Source organism: Podarcis tiliguerta (assembly GCF_965153285.1).
Source record: "Podarcis tiliguerta genome assembly, chromosome: 18".
Classification (NCBI taxonomy): domain Eukaryota; kingdom Metazoa; phylum Chordata; class Lepidosauria; order Squamata; family Lacertidae; genus Podarcis; species Podarcis tiliguerta.
In genome coordinates, this window is record NC_139551.1 from 1,375,753 (window position 1) to 1,395,693 (window position 19,941).

At 47.2% G+C, this 19,941-nt stretch overlaps 2 protein-coding genes across 3 annotated transcripts in view; both read left to right on the plus strand.

The window, feature by feature from the left end:
• MISP (mitotic spindle positioning) overlaps positions 1-19,941 on the plus strand; it is a 53,971-nt gene that overhangs the window by 24,585 nt on the left and 9,445 nt on the right. The window lies entirely within an intron of this gene.
• The window catches only part of PTBP1 (polypyrimidine tract binding protein 1), a 39,964-nt gene that overhangs the window by 3,214 nt on the left and 16,809 nt on the right, over positions 1-19,941 (plus strand). Inside the window, exons 2-7 of one of the 2 annotated variants that reach the window (XM_083421626.1) lie at positions 4,611-4,641; positions 13,690-13,765; positions 14,174-14,245; positions 15,719-15,891; positions 17,230-17,376; positions 18,781-18,951. In XM_083421626.1, the coding sequence (XP_083277752.1) occupies positions 4,611-4,641; positions 13,690-13,765; positions 14,174-14,245; positions 15,719-15,891; positions 17,230-17,376; positions 18,781-18,951 (670 nt within the window). The remainder of the gene's footprint in view (positions 1-4,610; positions 4,642-13,689; positions 13,766-14,173; positions 14,246-15,718; positions 15,892-17,229; positions 17,377-18,780; positions 18,952-19,941) is intronic. The other variant, XM_083421627.1, reaches the window with a different exon arrangement.

Here is a 19,941-nt window from a genome sequence, read left to right on the forward strand (position 1 = left end):
GTTCCATTATCAGCATACTTTCCTGGAGATCATTGATTGACCTTGGGTCAACTTTGTAGATAGTTTTTCTAGTTGCCTTGCTGGCAAGCATGTAACTGTCTAGGCAACCTGGTTGCAGTACTTTGCAACATGGGCAGGCCAGCTTGCAAGATATCTCCCCCCCCCCCACTAGAACCCTGAAGTCTATCAAACAGGAGTAAATTACTTCCAAAACATTCAACAATGGAGGCGCAGAGGGCGATTGGCAAAGTCAATGGAGAAAATTGAAAAAAGCGCAGCGGAAGCCATTCAACTTCCGAGGCGCATTCGAAAACTGAAACATTTACTTCCGGGTTTTTGGCGTTCAAAAACCAAAACGTTCAGCTTCCAAGGTTCTCATAAACCGAGGTACCACTGTACTCCTAATAATTAAGGAACAGGCCGTGTTCGAAATTCCCCAGGCGTGTTTTGCTACTGACACGGGTCCAGTTGCAACAGCGTGGAGATTTCTGGGTGTCGCGTTGGTGACTGACATCTCCATTGAGCCACCTGACTCACACACAGTCCTCCATCCACACATCAAGGAAAATTAAGCGCAGGGCTGAGTACAGATAATTTGACTATGTTGCAGCCTTTCCACAAGCTGCCGAAATGGAACTCAGACCACAGTTCAAAAACCTCTGCCTTAGTCATAAGTTAATACCATTTCCATTTCCACTGTGTGAGTTACTCCTCCTTGCATACTGAGACACCCTTATGTACTCCTTTGCTTAGCTTTTGGGGGGGGGAAGGATACTCCATTTTAACCCTTGCTTGTTTGCAAATGAAAGTTTTTGTGCAGTTTCATTGCTTCCCTGTCTGCTACTTAATTCTAGTTTTCTAGTTTATTCTTCGTGTGAGTGCCCATTCAATGTCCCAAAGGCTGTTCCCTCCAGCTTCCTCCCACTTTGAGAGTGTCAGGAAGTTTCCCCCTTGTTTTTCTCTGCATTGCAAAAAAAAAAGGCTTGCTGGGAAGGTCCTATTTCTGCCACACCCTTCCATTTACCTAGAAAATGCTTCCTCCTATAATTTGCATGCGAATCTAAGTTTCCCCTGCAGGCGTAGTTGGGTGGGGATTTGTTGCCTAGGTGTGGAGAGCAATGTATGCCTGGGACTTCTGCTTTTCTTTTGAGTCACCTTTTAAAGGTGACCTTGAGAACCACAATAAACTAGTCAGTATATTGTCCTGGCAGTTCCTGTCCTCCGAAACTGTTCTGTTATTCCATTTTGGTTCAAAGGTTGAACAAGGGTAAGTTATAATTCTGAGCCAGAAATCAGACTTCTTGGGCGCCAGCCCTGTATAGAGCTGGAAGAAAGAAACCATCGCATCCGAGTGCCACTTTAAAATTCCAGTGTGACTGGGTGCACGAAAGTATTTCAGCCCTGGTGCCATGTCGCCAAAAAATAATTCTGTCTCAGTTGTCAATCAGTTGATTTCAAATTCTGTTTCCTATTGATGGGGTGAATGTTTTCCCCACACACACATTCCTTGGTGAATGTGGAAGGAATAATCCAATAAAAACAAGGAATATTTTCAGATAAATGGGAATAGGTTCCTTAAACTATGATCAGCAACCCTTCTCTATCTTGAGCTCCTGTGACCAGTTCTGGTGGTCCCTTAGTCTGCGGGAGAGCAACACCATTCAGCTGTACTCCCAAGCCTGGATCACATTGTCTGCTCTCCAATAGAGCCTCTTGTCAGGAATGAACCTCAACTTATTAGACCAAATCAAATACATGAGTGTATCTAGGCAAATCCTTGAGGATTTCCACGGCTTCACTGTGGCACCACAAATAGAGCTGAGTATTGGCATAGTGGTGGCATCCAGACACTCAGATGACCCAAAACTTGCATTCTGTTTGATGCAGTTCTCTGTCTTTAAGAAGTGATAAAGACCGGAATAGCTGACTACCACTGATATATGTCGTTTTGCAAAAAAAATAGTTTCCTGGTGGGAGGCAAAACGTGGACTTCCTTTGCTAGGAAATCTGTCTGTTAAAAGTGCTGAGCTTCAGGAATTGGCCCTGATAACAAAGTTCTTTGGCTGGCAAAGTCCATATATTAAGTTTCCTGTAAGTATCTCCCACCATCCCACTCCCAGCCTTGACTCTTCCACGGGAAATAACTCCTTCAGTATGTTCTGACGGAGCTTGTCGGTTTGCCTCGAAGATCACGCAAGAAGCTACATAAAATAGTTTCTAAGTAGCTAATAACAATTTCTCATTAGGTATTACTGAACCTAATAGTTGCTTGGTTGTGATCAGTTTAAAACCATTGTCTCAACTTGCTGTGTAAAAAAAAAAAAAATCATTGAATGAGCCTTTCCCCAGAGAAGCAGGAAATAAGAGTCATTGCTCTCAGAATAACTTTTGAGAGTTAGTCTTGTCTTGGGAATTTCCTCCTATAGATGAACAGAAGCAAAATGGCTTTTCAATAACCCTGTTTTTTTGTTTTTTTGGCCTTATACAATTTGCATGATGACGAAGCAGTGAAAAGCATCTCTTTGGCTGGGCTTCTCTGCTGATTTCACAGATGGGTTTAATTAGTCCACTTGAACTAAGCATTCAAGATCTCAACAAAACCCATCTGTCTCCGCTGGCAATTCTAAACACCAGTGGGATTGTGAAAATTCTGCGTTCCCTCACTTGAGCTTTTTCTTAAAAAAAAAAAGTCATTGGTTCGCAGTGGCAATTGCTGCTAGCTTGTAGTACTCCTGGCAGCTAGTCCTGAATCAGACTTAACGCCGGCTGTGAACTGCTGGGGGTGAGGAGTCAAAAGTTGGCTTCTGAAGAAGAAATGCGCAGGCAGTTGGGGCAAGGGAGCCCAGTGGTTTGCTGGGATTAAACATAGAGGCAGTCTGGCCTGGTTTCTTCGAAGTTGCCAAATGAGATCAATTGAAGTGAGTAAGGGGAGTGGTAGGGACGCGGGTGGCGCTGTGGGTTAAAGCCTCAGCGCCTAGGGCTGGCCGATCAAGAGGTCGGCGGTTCGAATCCCCGCAGCGGGGTGCGCTCCCTTTGTTCGGTCCCAGCGCCTGTCAACCTAGCAGTTCGAAAGCACCCCCGGGGGCAAGTAGATAAATAGGGACCGCTTACTAGCGGGAAGGTAAACGGCGTTTCCGTGTGCGGCTCTGGCTCGCCAGAGCAGCGATGTCACGCTGGCCACGTGACCCGGAGGTGTCTTCGGACAGCGCTGGCCCTCGGCCTCTTTGAGTGAGATGGGCGCACAACCCTAGAGTCTGTCAAGACTGGCCCATACGGGCAGGGGTACCTTTACCTTTACCTTTAAGGGGAGTGGTGAAGTAAACCTTCTGGCCCCCTTCACACATAAACGCTAAGCCAAACCATGGCTTGGTTTGAGCAAGCAGCCACTTGCTGCTGCGCTGAGCTAAGCCATGGTTTGGCTACTGCATTGTCCAAACCCAAGCTTGTGGTCGAGCACTCTCCAGATGAACCCATGAACTGCAACCAAGATTTGTCCTGTGGTTTCCAGCTTGTGGTTTGGGTGGACTCGGCCATGAGCCTGGATTTCTCAGGCATCCTGAGCCAGACTGTGGCCTAGCGCAGTGGCAAAACAACCAGGGGATAGACCCATTTAAATTCATAGACTCATAGAGTTAGAAGTGATTCTGAGAATCACCTGGTCCAATCTGAATATGCAGCTGCCCCGCATGGGGATCAAACCTGCAACCTTGGCCTTGTCAGCACCATGCTCTTAACCAGCTGCAGCCATGATCGCCATTCTGAGAGACCTAGCTGTTTGGGGTTGCCACCATGTGCTCTCATTTTGTAATCATGCGTCTCTGAGGGACCTTACAACCTGCAATGTGGCCCTTCTCATTTTCCTTCTGTCTTTCCCTTGTGACTAACACTAGGGCTACCAGCTGCACTGCAGTCTTGATATGCTGGGCTGGGGGGAAGGGGTGAGGGAACAGAAATCATCTGTTGGGACAAGTACAGACCCCATTGCTTGGGGAGCCCAAGCTCTGTAGTCAGGGCTGGGAAGTTTCTTGAGGTCAGTAGTTTTTTCCCTTTGATACATGGGGAAAAGATGGACTCAGTGAGATTAGAGGACCTGATTCTAGACAGGTATTTATAACAAGGGTGTCTGCAGAAAGGGATAAGATCTCAATGTCCCTTAAAGAGCAACTTATGCATCATTAAATGCAAAAAAACCTTGCTTCTCTAAGTTGGACAGAGCTGGATGAAAGGTTAAGAGTACAATTTGAAACAGTTCTTGTTTTTTCCCCACAGTAATTAACGTAAACTAGCAATTCTCCTTTTGGGGGTGGATTGCCACTATGACTTACAGACTGAGATGTGACTGCATGTAACACGTCTGCCCTTTTGACTTAGAAGTTGTGTTCAGTTGTGTTGTATTCTTAGAAATAGCAAGCGCTTACCTTGTTATCCATGTGTTGGAAGAAATAGTTTGCTGTCTCGTAGATTTCTGAATACCTTTGGCGCTCTGTTCCTTATCACTATTTTAAGCATACAGAGTTTCTTTCTTGCTAAGAATTGCATAGTTGTTGTTTTTATACCTCCTGTATTTGAAAACCAATCTAATATTTTAACGTCTTGTCCTTCTCTTACAGCATTGTCCAAGATATAACAGTTGGTACAAAGGTAGGCATTTCTTCTTCTTTCTTTCATTGCTTCAGCAAATGCATGTTGCCCTGTAAACCACCGCATTCTTGCAGAAACAAGCTCCTTTTAAAAGAATTGGTATTTTGTGACTTGTGTTACCTGGCATGAGGCTTATATAGTTGTTTCTACATGTCTGTTGTGTAGGAACTGGAACACACAACGGTAGGGAAATGTCTGGTGTGTTTTCAGGCACACGTTTCAGCGTGTGCAGGGTTGTGGTATAGGCAGACGTAAGGCTTATGTTGAGCAACTTGTGTTTTTGCTAGAACCCCAAGATCCATCAAAAGGTTCAAAAGACATACACTTAGAAATAAAGAATTCTGAGCACAGGAATTTGTTCGGAACAGCATAACATAATGGTACTCAGTCTTTCTACAGAAAAATCCACTTCTGGTTAACACACACACGCAGCTTCCTTAATTTCAGCTGTATAATATGAGAGCAGGGGTGTTTTGTTGCTAGTGTTAAAAGTCAGCAATCCTTGCCAATTTCCTCCTAATCACAAGTCATTCATCCACTTTGCCCACTCTGAGTGGTCCTTGAATGTTCTGTTGTATGCAGGATGTCCTTGACAATTTGTAGATAGCTTGGTGATTGAAAATACAAAACAGCATTGCTATTAAAGAAGTCTGGTGAGAGTATTTCTCCCTGAGAAAGAACGAGTCCCTAATTTTAGGGACAGCTCCAGCTGTCTTGGCGCACACCCCAAGCCTGTATTGTAAAGTTGGTTTGCGATTAAACCATCACCTATACCCTGGGAGCACAATAACGCTTGTCCTTTTATCCTGCTAGTTTCGACCCAGCCTTGAAGTAAAGCTTTTATCTACAGAGAATAGCAGCGGTAGGAACAGCAGTGGTGGCGGCATAAAAGCTGAGACAGCAAACCTCCAAGGAAAGTAAAGGATAGGATGTGCTGCCTGAAAGGGCTGCAGTAAAAATGCAAGACTTAGCTACTGGCAGGAGTGTAAAGATGTGTTCCTTACTTAGTTGAGAGGAGTGGCACCTAGTTTGAAACAGGCTCCTGTCTTTTAAGTTTGAAATCTAAAGAAAATTCTGCCCCCAGCAAGACCTCTGGTTTACGAAAGCTGGTTAAAATCACTTCTGAAGGCAAGGGGGGGGGGGGAATGAATGTTCAGCCTGCTGTAATCACAACTTGGAAAGGAGATGGGAACCAGCAAGCACTGTTGACTTTCGAAAGGCGATAGATCATGGGATGGGAGCTGTGCAGGCCTGTTAAAATCCTAGGTGATCAAACCCTGAAGGCTGCCGGCGCCTCCATTTTCTCAGTCCCGGACCATCACTGAGTAAGGAGCCCGTGGCTGTTCAGTCATCGGCTGGTACCTAACATGGGGAATAGAAATAATTATTTTAATCGCTAGCTTGCTCTGAATCCAGGAAAGAGAACGTGAAATCATACCTCATAGCACACCACCGAGCCTTGAGTGGGTGGAGGGGGGGACCCTGACGTTTTCCAAACCCCTCCCCCTTTGCCACGATGACTGAACTGCCTGTGTCCCACTATACAAACTCCACAGGCTCCGCAACGCGTCTCATTGTCCCCTCCTTTGCGAGCCGCGCTTGAGAGCAATTAGCTCCGCCTGGCTGGATAGACCTGGTTTTGTAGGGAAGCCAGGATCTTTGCCATGGGAACAGCAATTACGGCTTCGGGCCGCAGGCCAAGAATGCGAGCAGAGGAATTCTGGCCCCTCAATTTACGGCTTCAGTTCAAAGGCTGCAACAGGCTGCCTCTTGGTAGGCCTTGCTGGAGCGGGCTTGGCCACAGATGAGAGCCACATGTGCTGACACAAAGGGATATTGACTCACGCAGACCTTTTCTTGGCAGTCTAAAAATATGGGAAACACGTAGGGTATGCAGTTAATGTTGCTGTATATGTGTGGAGGTGCCCATCTGCGCTGCAAATGGCGAAACTCCCGTTTCCTTGGTTCTGAATGTATCTGGCACAGCTACAGTGAAATTGTTGCTGGGAACAGATGACCCGAGTAACTGGGAATAGGAGTTTCCCTAATTTACATCCGTGCTAGTATTTGGGAAACGTTAAGGTAGACAAGGGCTTACCTCCACAAATTGCAAGGGTGTGTGTGTGTGTGTGTGTGTGTGTGTGTGTGTTGGATGCTCCATCTTGTGTAAAACGCAACACTCCCTGCAAGTGGAAAACTAGCCACTTGCAGTCAGAAAGGTCTAGAAAGTTGTGTTTTGTAATGCAACAACAGGCTGCTTTCCTTTTGCAGTATGTATGTCGCTGTAAAGGGAGCAATTCAAATTATAGCCCTCACCTTCAGCCTTCACCTTGTTTTGTGTTTGTGGACCTTGCTCCAAGTCAGTGTAGCTTCCAGACAGACAATCTTGCCTACTGTGCGCTTTAGCTTTGCACCCTCCTTCAGCATACCGTGTGCGCTGTGGCCTTGTTTATTCTCTCAACAACCCAACGAATCAGATACTTATAGCTTTGTTGATTCCTTGAAGCAAATAGGTCTGTTTTGTGTTAAACTTATACACCAGAAGCCTTGTTTGGGAGTACAGTATAGCAATCAGAAGTAGCTTTTCCATGATCTTTCCCCTCTTATAAATATACAAAACATATTCATCAACAAATACATTATATGCAACCCCTTATCCCTTATATACCCAGTATATCCCTGCACTCTGCGGGAAAGTTTATCCTCCAAAATCCAAAGTTCTGAGGCCCGTCCCACAGTAACTTGGAGCAGTTTTGCGTGGCTGCCTCCCTGTTTTGTACACTCCCTGGAAACAACTGAAGACTCGTTTGTTCAAACAGGATTTTCCAGCTGGATAAATGAACCTTTAATATGAGTGTTTTGTTTTGTTTTGGCTATGTTTTATTTTTAAAAAACTTTTTTGCTGTTTTTATTGTGCTTCACATTTAAACTGTTGTGTAGAAGACTATAAATAAATGATGACCAATAATAGAAAGGTTTATGGCAAGCAAGCAGTGTGCACTAATATCACTTGCATAAACTATCCTCACTGAACTTCCTCATAATAATCCTTGATACTCAGGTTATCACAATTCGCAAGTCACGAGAGAACTCGATCAAAATCCCTCTGCACCGATACTGCAAATACATAAAGTGTGTATGAGCGTACATCTACTTTCACTGTTTGCCTGTAATCTCTCGGCCTTCTAAAAGTTCTGATAGTAAAATTGCAAAGGGGTGGAATCAAATAATTGTAAGGGCCTCATCCTGTGGTGACGATCCCAATAGGCTAGCCTTCAGCAGCCAGGTGCCCTTTTCAGTCCAGCCGGCATGAGCTCCCGCTAGCATGGCTGTGTTTGCTGGGGTGGTTGGGAGTTGTAGTGCAAAACATCTGGAGGGCGCCAGAATGGCGGAAGCCACTTCAGAGCAAAGAAACGTGCTTCCATCTTACAGGCTGCTAAGCTAATTGTAATCACAAACTGAATCTCAAATATAAAACACTGGGCTATGTTCGTGGCCTCTTGCACTCAACCTCTTGCAGAGAAATGTGAGTACAAGTTAGTTCTGATTGCATTAGCTTGGTTGTACGTTCCTGTTTGCCTAAGTAAAGTTATTAAAGTTTTTGCTTAGCCCCTTGAGGTTATTATCGAAGCCGGTAGTAACATAAAGCCTTACTGTTGGGAGGGGCACCTCCTTCAAATGAGAGGCTGACTTGCATGTTCCCTTCACGAAATAAAGAGTGTTTCTATACTGATTGAATCTGGCCCGTACTAATAAAAAGACTACGGGAAAACTACCAAATTTGACGTAAATGAAAAGCATTCTAATTTTGCAAAGCTTTGCCTTGGGTGAGGCTGGAGCCATCAAGTCAGTACTGTACAGTTTTTCACTTTCCTGTAGAAAGGCCCCTTAAAATAGTGGCCTTTTACCATGTGGAAGAAGTACCTGGTGACTTGGAACACCCCCTTATACTGAGACAGACCATTGCTTTATCTATTGTCCTACTGGTTCTGAATAAACCTAGCGGTGGAGCAATAAAACTGCTAGGAAGTTTGCAAAGCTGAGCAGGGATTTGTATTGCAATTAAACGCACCGTGTAAGAACTGAAGAACCCAAGTTGCCCTGGCTCTGCTAGGTGCTAATTTTGTTCCCAAGTCCTGTTGGCATCAGTTGAGGCGGGACGCATCCTGACTATGTGTATGCCATGTGCTCGGCACATGTTTCCTTCATTGCTAAACATGTCTTGCTAGCATGTCCCAAGGTTCACAAGCGACCCACTTCTCTGCCGTGACCTTGGCCTCAACTCTGCAAGCTTTATTTGGATTCCTGAGCTTTTATTGGGCGGCCGTCCTCTTTTGAAGACGGCCTGGATTATTGGGAACAGAAGCTGGCACAGGATTCTCCTGCGTTCGCCACAAAGCTTGGGTGCTGCACAGTTTTGGGCATGTTACCACTAGTTTTACACGTCAATCTTGGTTTGTAGGCAAAGGCTTCAAATCACTACAGTGTGCTGTGATAGTTCTAAAATGTGATTCTGTTGCTTGGTTTCAAAATGGGGAGGCGTCTTTGTAGCCCTCCCGTAACAGAGGTTGGCAGCTAGCTGTGTGGCAGGCCAATAGACCCGAAGGGCCAAGTTGCTTCCTCCTTTACCTTGTCATCCATAATATTTTTCCATTACAAAGGTGCAGTTGTGGTCCGTGCCTTTTAAATATCAGGCCCATCCCAATTCTGACATAACCTGGGCCCTAGAACAGGGGCCAGCAACCTTTTTCATCCGTGGGCTGGTCCCCTGTCCCTCAGACCATGTGGTGGGCCGAACTATATTTTGAAAAAATAATAATGGACGAATTCCTATGCCCCACATATAACCCAGAGATGCATTTTAAATAAAAGCACGCATTCTACTCATGTAAAAACACCAGGCAGGCCCCACAAATAATCCAGAGATGCATTTTAAATAAAAGGACATATTCTATTCATGTAAAAACACACTGATTCCCAGACCGTCCGCAGGCCGGATTGAGAAGGCAATTGGGCCGCATCCGGCCCACGGGCTTTAGTTTGCCTACCCCTGCCCTAGAATTATGTCTGGTGCGAAGTTTCCCCTCTAGATACTTTTTGGCAAGTTCACCTAATTGTGCGATTGCAAGGTGAGTTTGCGGGAAGTTTTCAACATAACGCTAAAACCTTAATCTTTTGGGTTGCAGCCAGTGTTAGTCGCACTCAGAGTAAACCTGTTTAAATTGAAGGACGTGAGTAACTGAGGCCCATTCGTTTCCCTGGGTTTACTCTGAGTAGAACTTAGTTTGATGCAGCCTTTCAGTGTGTAGCCGCTGAATTTTGCCAGCTTTTAAGAAGCGCTTTAAAATTGGGTTTAGGTCCGGAACCATGGCTTGTCCTCATAATTGTAAAAGCCGCAGGCAGCTCGCTTGGGTGTGGAGTGCCCTATCAGACAAGCATGACTGCATAACTTTGGTTACTCTGAGCTCAGGAATTCTGAGCGGTTAATAACAATAGCCACACCCCTCAGATTCGCTCAAAGGGCAGGTTTGTTTCATGGCGTGTCTCCATAGTAGCTGGAAGGAGTCTGGCTGGGGCATGGAGGGAGAGCAGAGTACGACTATTATTTTCTCTTTGCCTCTCTGCAGTTGTGAACAGAACTTTTAAGAAATAGGCATATGCCGGTTGCCTCCTAGGATCTGGCATTAAAAAAAACACATCTTATAAGCCTCTGTACCATTTGAAACAGCAATACAGTATTCCAGTACAGTGCTTTATGTCTGTAGTGGATGTGCAGTCTCATTGGTGGAGATCTGTGTTGCCCTCATGCTGAATGCAGAAGATTTTTTTATCTGGAATGGGTAAATAAAATATGATGCATTCCGAAACTATACAGGGCTGTCTTAGTTCAGGCATTGTATTTAGCAATGGTTTGGTGTGATGCCTTCATTTGGTGAGCCATAATTGAGGCTATCGCTCTTCCTCTGGGGGCAGCTGCTGTGGGAATGGCTATAGGAGTGGCATGGAGATGAAATATGAAAGTGCAGGTCTAAATTGCGGGTTCCACAGGGGAAAGCAGAGAAGCAGTTTTAAAACATCTGTTTGGCTGCATGTTTGGAAACACTTGCCTTCTAGCCCAAGGCCAAGGCAAGCCGTCGTTCAGGGTGATGTTTGACCCCTGCAGTTTGGCCACCCACGGGAAATAGAGGAATTAACCTGTCCTTGGTAGAGAGAGAGTGCAGCCTGCAACCGTAGGGTCAAAATGGCAAGCCCGAAGGGCCCACGGAGAATGTGCATGCTCAGAACTTCAGCAGGGGTGTTGGCCAAGGCCCTGCTGTTTGCTTTGGGCAAACAAAATCAAGGCGAAAGGCCCTTAAGTGTTTCACTTCCTCAGAGCTCGGATGGCGTGGCCTACTTTAACCGGTTTGAGGTGTAAAGTAAAGCAACTGCTGGGAATGTCAGCTGGGTTCTGCACCCTACGAGGTAGTGTTTCAGCTAACAGAAAGCTTTCTTCTCCTGATGTATAGGAAAGGGGACACCCAGTCGGCTTCAGGAGAGTCTGAAAAGGAAGAGCAACCAAGCTTTGTTAACAAGGCCCCATTGTGTGGCCGGTTGAAAAATCTAGGACAAGATAATCGTAGAAGGCAGCCGTAGGATTAAGGGGGGGCGAGGGGGCCCTTTCTGATTTAAAATGTGCTGATACACCCAGGGCTGGGAGAGGTGGCTTCCCATTTCATTTACCCACACCAGTAGGAGTCTGGAGCTGGTAGAGAGTTCAGATACGTGGGTGCCATCAAAATATGAAGCCTGTTAGTCTTGGGGTTCTTAGAGCCAACGGCAATATCTGCGCTATTACGATCTCCGTGTTAGAAACCTCCCATGGCTTCCAAGAACACCCTAGCAGGACTCCGGATGAATACGCTCGAACAGGGGTTTAAAAATCTGGTTTAAGGTTCATACAGTCGTACCTTGGAAGTGGGACGGAATCCGTTCCGGAAGTCCGTTCGACTTCCGAAACGTTCGGAAACTGAAGCATGGCTTCTGGTTTGCTGCAGGAAGCTGCACCAGATGTTCGGCTTCCGAAAATCGTTCAGAAACTGTAACACTCACTTCCAGGTTTCAATCATTCGGGAGCTGATTTGTTCGGGAGCCAGGGCGTCTGAGATCCAAGGTACAACTGTAGTGCAGATTGCGGTTGCTATTCCGGCCACTTCTGGGGTTAAAAACCAGCTCTTCCTTAGCAGCTGAAGGATGTTGGAGGGTTGGCGCATTACTTAGCTTCTTCCTGCCACAGATTCCTGTATATTTGCCCTGCCCATTCTTAGTCGGGGGCAGATTACTTTAATGCCAGGTATCAAATCTTCAACTTTGTTATCTCCAGCAAAAACACTTAAGCAAAAAAAGGCAAAGGAACTCTGAGCAAGCTCCTAGTTGTGGTTTCATGAGATGTTTTCAGTTGGAGCTTGGAAGATAATAAATGCCATCAGTTAAGCATAAGGTGCTGAAAGGAGCTCTACTGTTGCTGTTCTGGGTGTGTCTCCTGACTCGCACGGAAATGTTAATAGGCATCATTCTCTTCCAAGTCTCTGCTCTGAGGTAGAACTGCCTAGATACAAACTGAACCCCTGCTTCTGTCCTTGACTTTCTGCCTTCACATTGCAGTGTTTGCCTTGAGAGGATGGAAGGCTACAGGCTTTTAAACAGACTACAGTGGTACCTTGGTTGTCGAACTTAATCCGCTCGACTCCCGGAACGGTTCGAAAACCAAGGCGCGGCTTCCGATTGGCTGCAGGAGCTTCCTACGCTCGATCGGAAGCCACGTCGGGCGTTCAGCTTCCAAAAAATGTTTGCAAACTGGAACACTCGCTTTCAGGTTTGCGCCGTTCGGGAGCCAAAACGTCTGAGTACCAAGGCATTTGGCAACCAAGGTACAACTGTATTTGCTGGCTATGAACTGCTCTGGTCAAAAGAATCAGCGCTCTTAACTACTTTTCCCAACCTGGTGCCCTCCATATTATTTGGACTACGACACAGCCATTTTAGCCGGGGCCAATGGGGATTCATAATCTAAGCCACCCAGAGGCCACCAGATTGCAGAAGACTGCTCCAACTGCAGAGCCAATTTGCCCACGAACTCATTCATTGTCTCATTGGGATCATTTCACAGTTGTGGAAAAGCAAACCTATGCCCTCCTGCCTTGTGAGTTTTTGCACTGCTGTGAAAGGTGTGTGTCTGTAGCATTCATGCTTCTTGTTCTAAGGTGTGTGCTTAGTTACCGTAAACATTGAATGTGTGAAGCCCGACGGTAAGTTTTTGAGAAACATAAAAGTGCCAGCAAAAAGGGCGTCTGCTTGAGGGGTAAGCTGCTTGCAGTGGCAAGTGCGTTCTCCATTTGGGTAGGTTGAGTGTTCTGGCCTCGCAACTTCAACCTTTTCAGCAGCGCATTAAATTGGTGCGGATCGGCTTTCAAGTCTGCCTTCATAGCCTTTCCTTGCCTTGACCGTGCCTGAGAAGGGTGTCCAACACATTATAATTCCAAGGATAGCAGAAGAGTTTGGATTTGATACCCCGCTTTATCACTACCCTAAGGAGTCTCAAAGCGGCTAACATTCTCCTTTCCCTTCCTCCCCCGCAACAAACACTCTGTGAGGTGAGTGGGGCTGAGAGACCTCAGAGAAGTGTGACTGGCCCAAGGTCACCCACCAGCTGCATGTGGAGGAGCAGAGACCTGAACCCGGTTCCCCAGATTACGAGACTACCGCTCTTAACCACTACACCACACTGGCTGCCTTTGAGAAAATAAACTTTACCCTTGGTTATGGGCACCACCAGGGTAGCTCTGCCCTTTTACTTACTAGGTTTCTTAACGTCAACTTCTCCATTTCATGTGGTTGAAAGAAGGGGATGGGCTTGGAAATCCAGACTCCCCCCTTTCCCCGCCCTTCCGCTCAATTTCTCTCCCACTTCAATTCTGGATTGTCCTCCTGTTCTCGCAGTTCCTGTGTAGAATTTAGAAAAGTGCTGTCAACTTACCCTTTTTTTTTTCTCCTCCTCTCTTTCTCTTCCAGCGGGGATCTGACGAACTTTTCTCTACTTGTGTCACTAACGGACCTTTTATCATGAGCAGCACCTCTGCTTCTGCAGGTAACATTGCTAGCCCAAGGAGTTCAGCGCTTTCCTGAAGGGCCCAGTTGTCAGCCAAAGTTAGCCCTCTTCCTTATATTCCCCCTCCCAGCCACCGCCACCCCCAATATGCTTATTCCTCCATTCAAGGAACAGCCCTGCCCCCAAGGAAGGAGCCTCTCTGCTGCCATGTTAGATTTACAAGTTTCAACAGACTTGCAGCCCCCCCCCAACCCCCAGAACGAATACCTTGACTTTAACCTGCCCCAGAGCATCTCATTAAAGATGTGTTTATACTAGCAAAGCGTCCCGCACAGGTAAGGGCAGAGGACAATTACCAGCAGAAGATAAGATTGCAAGCATACATTTCGAACACCCTGGTATTTTGGCGTTTAACGAGGGGTCTGTTTTTTGGGTCTGCTGTTTCAGGCATGCTGCTAGGATCACTACACAGGGTGCTTCTTGACAGCTGGGAACTGAATGATGCCTCTTTATTCGGGGGTGAGCTGGACTTTTGATCCTGGCCTTTTTCTGCTGGCCCCTCACTGTCGCGCCCACAGTCACCACTGACTCTGAGCCCCGCCTCTTTTCACATTAAAACTTCCATGCAGTATTTGAATGTCAGATGAGTGTAGGAAGAGTATTCGGTAACGTGTTGAACACTTGCCTGAGCATTTTGCAGAACCAGTCAATGCTGGTTGCGCTGGCGTTTGGCAAACCACGAGGCCTTGGTTTTAAACAGAAGCTTCCTTTCCTTTTAGTTTTACTTTCCCACTGTCTGGCTCTGTATCCTAAGGCTTCCGGACAGGTAGCCTGTGAGTTTGAAAGCCTTAGCGAAGCGATTAGAAGTTTGTGGTTAGCCAGTCGGCGTAGCGTTGCAAGGGCGCAACCCAGAACCCCTTCTTGGCATTCCGTGGGCCCAAATTTACCGCAGCAAATTTCAGGGTGTCCGTGTGGCTTTAAAGTCCCATTTCGGTGCCCGCATCACATTTGCGAGGGTGGGGATTTTAAAGGATTGGCCACAAGTTGCTGATAGCCAAGAGCTGACTTTAAAAGAGGTTAGCGTTCTCCCACACCGCTGCTGTGATGTGCAAACATTCTGTGCCATTTGCAAGAAGCACATCATGGCACTATGTTAGACGACACAGCAGGGGCTTGGGGAAGTATGCCATGCCCTAGGGATGCTAGCCACCAAGCTGGTCAGCCCTAGGAATTTACTAGTCCACCTAGCCTAATTTGGCATTTATCAAGCCTCTGGCAACTAATCTACACAGCAGGCAATTGAAATCTACACGAGCCACAGTCCATCCAGATCGTATCATCTCTGGAATGTGGTGTCCACCGCTGAGCAAGTGCCCCCTTCCCAGCTGCGTTTGGAAGGGGTTGCAATGCCAGGCTAGCTGTGCGTCTAAGAACTCAAAAATACGAAAGGATTCATAAAGTTTTCCCTGGTTGTGTAACCAGCTGGCCTGCGCGTTTCTCAGGCTGTGCACAGCCATCTTCAAAGGCACAACTGGCTGCACTGGTTATATCGCTTCTGCCAGCCAGAAGCTACGCTCAACCCATGCGGTGGGTGGAGTTCTAGGGGCTGGTTTAAACTGGGGGTTGGGTGGGGCAGTTTTGCATGGCCACGGCATCAGTGTAATAGCTCTGCAAGTCTCGGAGGTGTCTTCTGTGCTCAGTTGCCACCTTTTAGCCACAGAGGACGCAGGGCCTCCTTGGATTACTCTTGGTTTGCGCGCTAAACTTGATGCGTACCTTGCCCGGCCTTGCTGGAGTAGCTAGCCATACTAGACAGCCCCTGGGGCAGTCTGGTTCTAATACAGACTGGTCTAAATGGTGACCAGAAAGGTCTTATAAACCGGCTAGGAAGTGACGTCATTTCCCGACTCCTCAATCTGACTGCCATGGGCGAAGAAATGGCCAGGGGTTGCCCCGGAGACCTCACCTGTCCCTGCCGGATCTCTCTTCCAGCCAACGGAAATGACAGCAAAAAGTTCAAAGGCGATAGCAGAACTGCAGGAATCCCCTCGCGAGTAATCCACATCCGCAAGCTGCCCAGTGACGTCACAGAAGCCGAAGTCATTTCCCTGGGGCTGCCTTTTGGCAAGGTCACTAACCTGCTGATGTTGAAAGGGAAGAATCAGGTATGTACGTACAGGTGGAGCCATTTAACTCTGGTAGAAGTGATTAGCTGTACCATCGGAATCTTCACTTTCAGCTGCAGAAGCTTCAGCCTTCCAATCGATAGCTTGATTTGCAGCTGCTTGGAGAAGTGAAACCGTTTGCGTAGACGGCGGCGTTTTCCTTCCTGAGCAGGCATAGAAACTGGCTTATATCAGTTTTAGGGACCATATTCCATAAAAGAAGCTAGTTTCCAACGCAAGCCACCAAGTTTCAAATTGGCTGTGAAGTGGAAGGCATAGCTTAGTTGAATGAGCAGACATGCAGCTTCTCAAAGCAGAAATAATAGGCTTGGCACTCCTTACTCCAGTCCTACTGTTTCTGTGCTCCCTGGGGCTAAGCTATGGCGTAGCTTAACATTACGTCTGAACCCAGGCTCGTGGTCTTCTCTCCCCCCCGGACAAACCATGCGTGGTAAACAATAACCTGACAATTTGAGATACTCAAGATAAGAGACTGTACTGACATCCTTGGGGCTGGAAGTCAGTGACATCCCTTGCATGTATAAAGTTTTTTGCTTAGTTTTGTTGGCATCCCCAGTTTGAAGCTCTTGGGTAAAAATGTCTTGCCTAGGCTCACGTAAATGCTCTCGCGTCTGGGTTCGTCTTGCAAGCTGCCCAGAAAATGGAAGTGCAGAATAGCAATCCATAAATAATAAAAGCTATGCATTTCTGGTTGTGGAAGAGGGCAGATCAGGAAGGAGAGCGCCGAGGCGGAGGCTGGGTTTGGAGGCAGCAGCTGTGCAAGGCTACCTCACGATGCCTGGATGCCTTTATTGTTGTTGCTGTTGCTCAGGCTTAATTCAGAAACAATTTGCAAAGGCAAACACTAGCTAATGGTAGCCACATGCAGCCTGTGTACCTCACATTTTTTGTTGTTGAAGACTGACCTTCCACTATCCTCGCTTATTTAAAAAAACAGGTTAGGGATCTTTCTTGTCAGTTGATGGCAATTGGATCCTAACAGCTGGGGCTTGAAGTTTTGTTTGAATCAGAAATTAAGTCAGAAAGCACTGCTGAAAGTAGGGCGGCTATGAGGCCTACCAGCTCCCCAACTTCCAAAGACTGAACCGTCGTGAAGTCAGTGACCTCCAGCACCCTAAGAGCCCTGTTTCCTGTGTGGCATGCAGGCACCTTAAAAAAACACCTTTAATGTCCCAAATTAGAGTAGATTGTGATATGGTATTTAAGGGCTCTGTGTATATGAAGAAATGACTTGTTCAGAAATTGAACTGCAGCCTTTGGGCTAAGATTACTTGAGGCTGATGCAGCACGTGTTTTACGTCCGTCTATCTCAATTAGGCTTTCATAGAAATGAACACGGAGGAAGCAGCTAACACCATGGTTAGCTACTACACCACGGTAACTCCTGTCCTTCGGAGCCAGGCCATTTACATCCAGTTCTCCAACCACAAAGAGCTGAAGACAGACAACTCTCCAAACCAGGCGGTGAGTCGGGATTTCAAGCAGCAGGGCTTTGGGGTAACATTCTGTGTCCATGGCTGTATTTAAATTTGCTGAGGAAAGAGACGAGCGACGGCAACGTTGCTGAGAAGAGGTGAACATAATTTGTCTGTAGCCCAGTGAGGTAAAGTAAGGCAGGGAAGAGTGTACTAAGAATACTCATGCTGGATCAGATCGAAGTCCTTACTTATTTTCATTTTACCTTACCTAGAATTTAATGGGGACACGGGTGGCGCTGTGGGTTAAACCACAGAGCCTAGGACTTGCCGATCAGAAGGTTGGCGGTTTGAATCCCCGCAACGGGGTGAGCTCCCGTTGCTCGGTCCCTGCTCCTGCCAACCTAGCAGTTCGGAAGCACCTCAAAGTGCAAGTAGATCAATAGGTACTACTCCAGCGGGAAGGTAAATGGCGTTGCTCTGGTTCGCCAGAAGCGGCTTAGTCCTGCAGGCCACATGACCCGGAAGCTGTACGCCGGCTCCCTCGGCCAATAAAGCGAGATGAGCGCCACAACCCCAGAGTTGGCCACAGCTGAACCTAATGGTCAGGGGTCCCTTTACCTTTACCTTAGTATTTCATGATGCGCCTTCACATTTTCTAGTGTTGTAGGGTGCTCAAAACCCACCGCGTTGCGTTAACCTTCCAAAAAACCCTGTAGGTTAGATCAACATTGCACTCCTACCTAAATACAGAAAGGGTATAATATAGCTGAAAGCAGCTTGCCCAGGGTAACCTAGTGAGTTTATAACGGAAACAAAGGATTCTGTCCAACAAACATTTACTCATTGAAATTAATGCACCTAAGTTAGTCACGGCCCTTAATTTCAGTGTGTCTGCTCTGGGTGAAACTTAGCCGGATCGAGCCCACACTTGACCTGAGGTCTTCCTTATTTTTCTGTGGCTCACAGCATGGTAACATGTATTAACTTGGCCTGAACGTGCATGTTCCATTTTGGTTACTTCTAACTTACAGGCCATGGAAGCCATCGGTTTCAACGAATTACACATAGATGGTGTGTTAATGTCTTACCTGTGGCTGTTGGAAGAGTTCACACTCAATGTGCAGCAGGGCAGGGGAACCTGTGGGCCCTATAGGTGTTGCTTGGACTTCGGCTTGCTTCAGCCTGACCATTGTCTGGCTCCTGGGAGTCTTAACAGCATCTCGAGTTCCGCAGGGTCCCTGTCCTTTTGTGTACAGGATGAAGAAAACATCTTGTCGTCATCCCCGTTCATCTCTTAAGGCTAAAGGCCAGGTTCCCAAGGCCCCCCTGCATGCCTGCCTGTCATTCAATGTCCTGTTCAACAGGGGGCAACATGATTCTGAAGCCGATTCGCATCTTTCTCTTTCCACCTCTCTGCTTATTAACGTACTGAAAACGTTTGGCTCCCCAGCGCGCTCAGGCAGCCCTGCAAGCGGTGAACTCCGTGCAGTCTGGGAACCTCGCGCTGTCTGCCACGGCCGCAGCTGTGGATGCTGGGATGGCCATGGCCGGGCAGAGCCCAGTCCTGAGGATCATTGTGGAAAACCTCTTTTACCCTGTCACCCTGGATGTCCTGCATCAGGTGAGAGAGGGTCCTCTGGCATGGGGAGCGGCCAGGTGCCGGGGTTGTGTGTGATGTATCTTTTTTTAATTTAAAAAATTCCTCCCGGCAGCTCATACGAAATAGGCTTGGATGGTTGTTGGCCAGAAAAGATCACCTGGTGTTCTGGCCATGTGGGGGCTTGCGAGGGAAGAGAATTTAAGAGAAAATGGGGCTGTGGGGCGAAGAAAGCTCTTTTTCACTGCCTACTTTTTGAGTTTTGTTTGTGGGCCTGTTTTCCTTGCCCTGCAAGTCTTGGTATCTGCATAGAGGCCTGCGCACGGCCGCGTGAGCCTGGCCCCCAACTAAATTTGTCTCCGGCTCGGCCCGTCGACGTGGACGAGAGATGCCCTTTAATTTCAGCAGATTTTCTGCGACTTACGTTGGGTGCAAAGTTCTTGAGTTCTGCTCTTTTCAGGACACAGGGAGTTGAGCTTGCATTTTCTGGCTGTGCCTTTTGGGGTGGGGGGAGAGCAAGGTGTAGGCTTCTGAAAGTGTGGTTCTAAAGGTCGAAACGCGTTTTCAGAAGTTAACCGTGCTTGAAGCTGCTTGTGACACATTAACTCCTTGCGCAAAGCTTGGCTTCTTCGCTCGGCTCTCCCAGATAAGGGTGCAAGGAGCTCCCATCTCAGCTGCACACACTTGACATTGCTTATATGCAACAGAAAAACTCGCTTTCCTGCCAGATGGGAAATAACCCCCTTTCCTTTGCCTGGCCCCATTTGCCATTAGGTCTCTTCCTGCTCTGGGTGGTCCTCTTGTTTCAAAAAGTCACAAAAGCCTCTGTGGGCGACGTGCTCTTCACTTCCTGCCCTTGCAACAGAGCCCAGGCTCCAGCTGTTCACCGTAGACACTACGCTCCCGGAGCAGAAAGATTTGTGGGTTTCCTTACGCCTCTGCTGCCCTCTAGTGTTGCCAGGCTCAGTCTGGGGCTTTGGGGCCTCTGATCTGCCTGGTGAGGCAAGTTGGGAG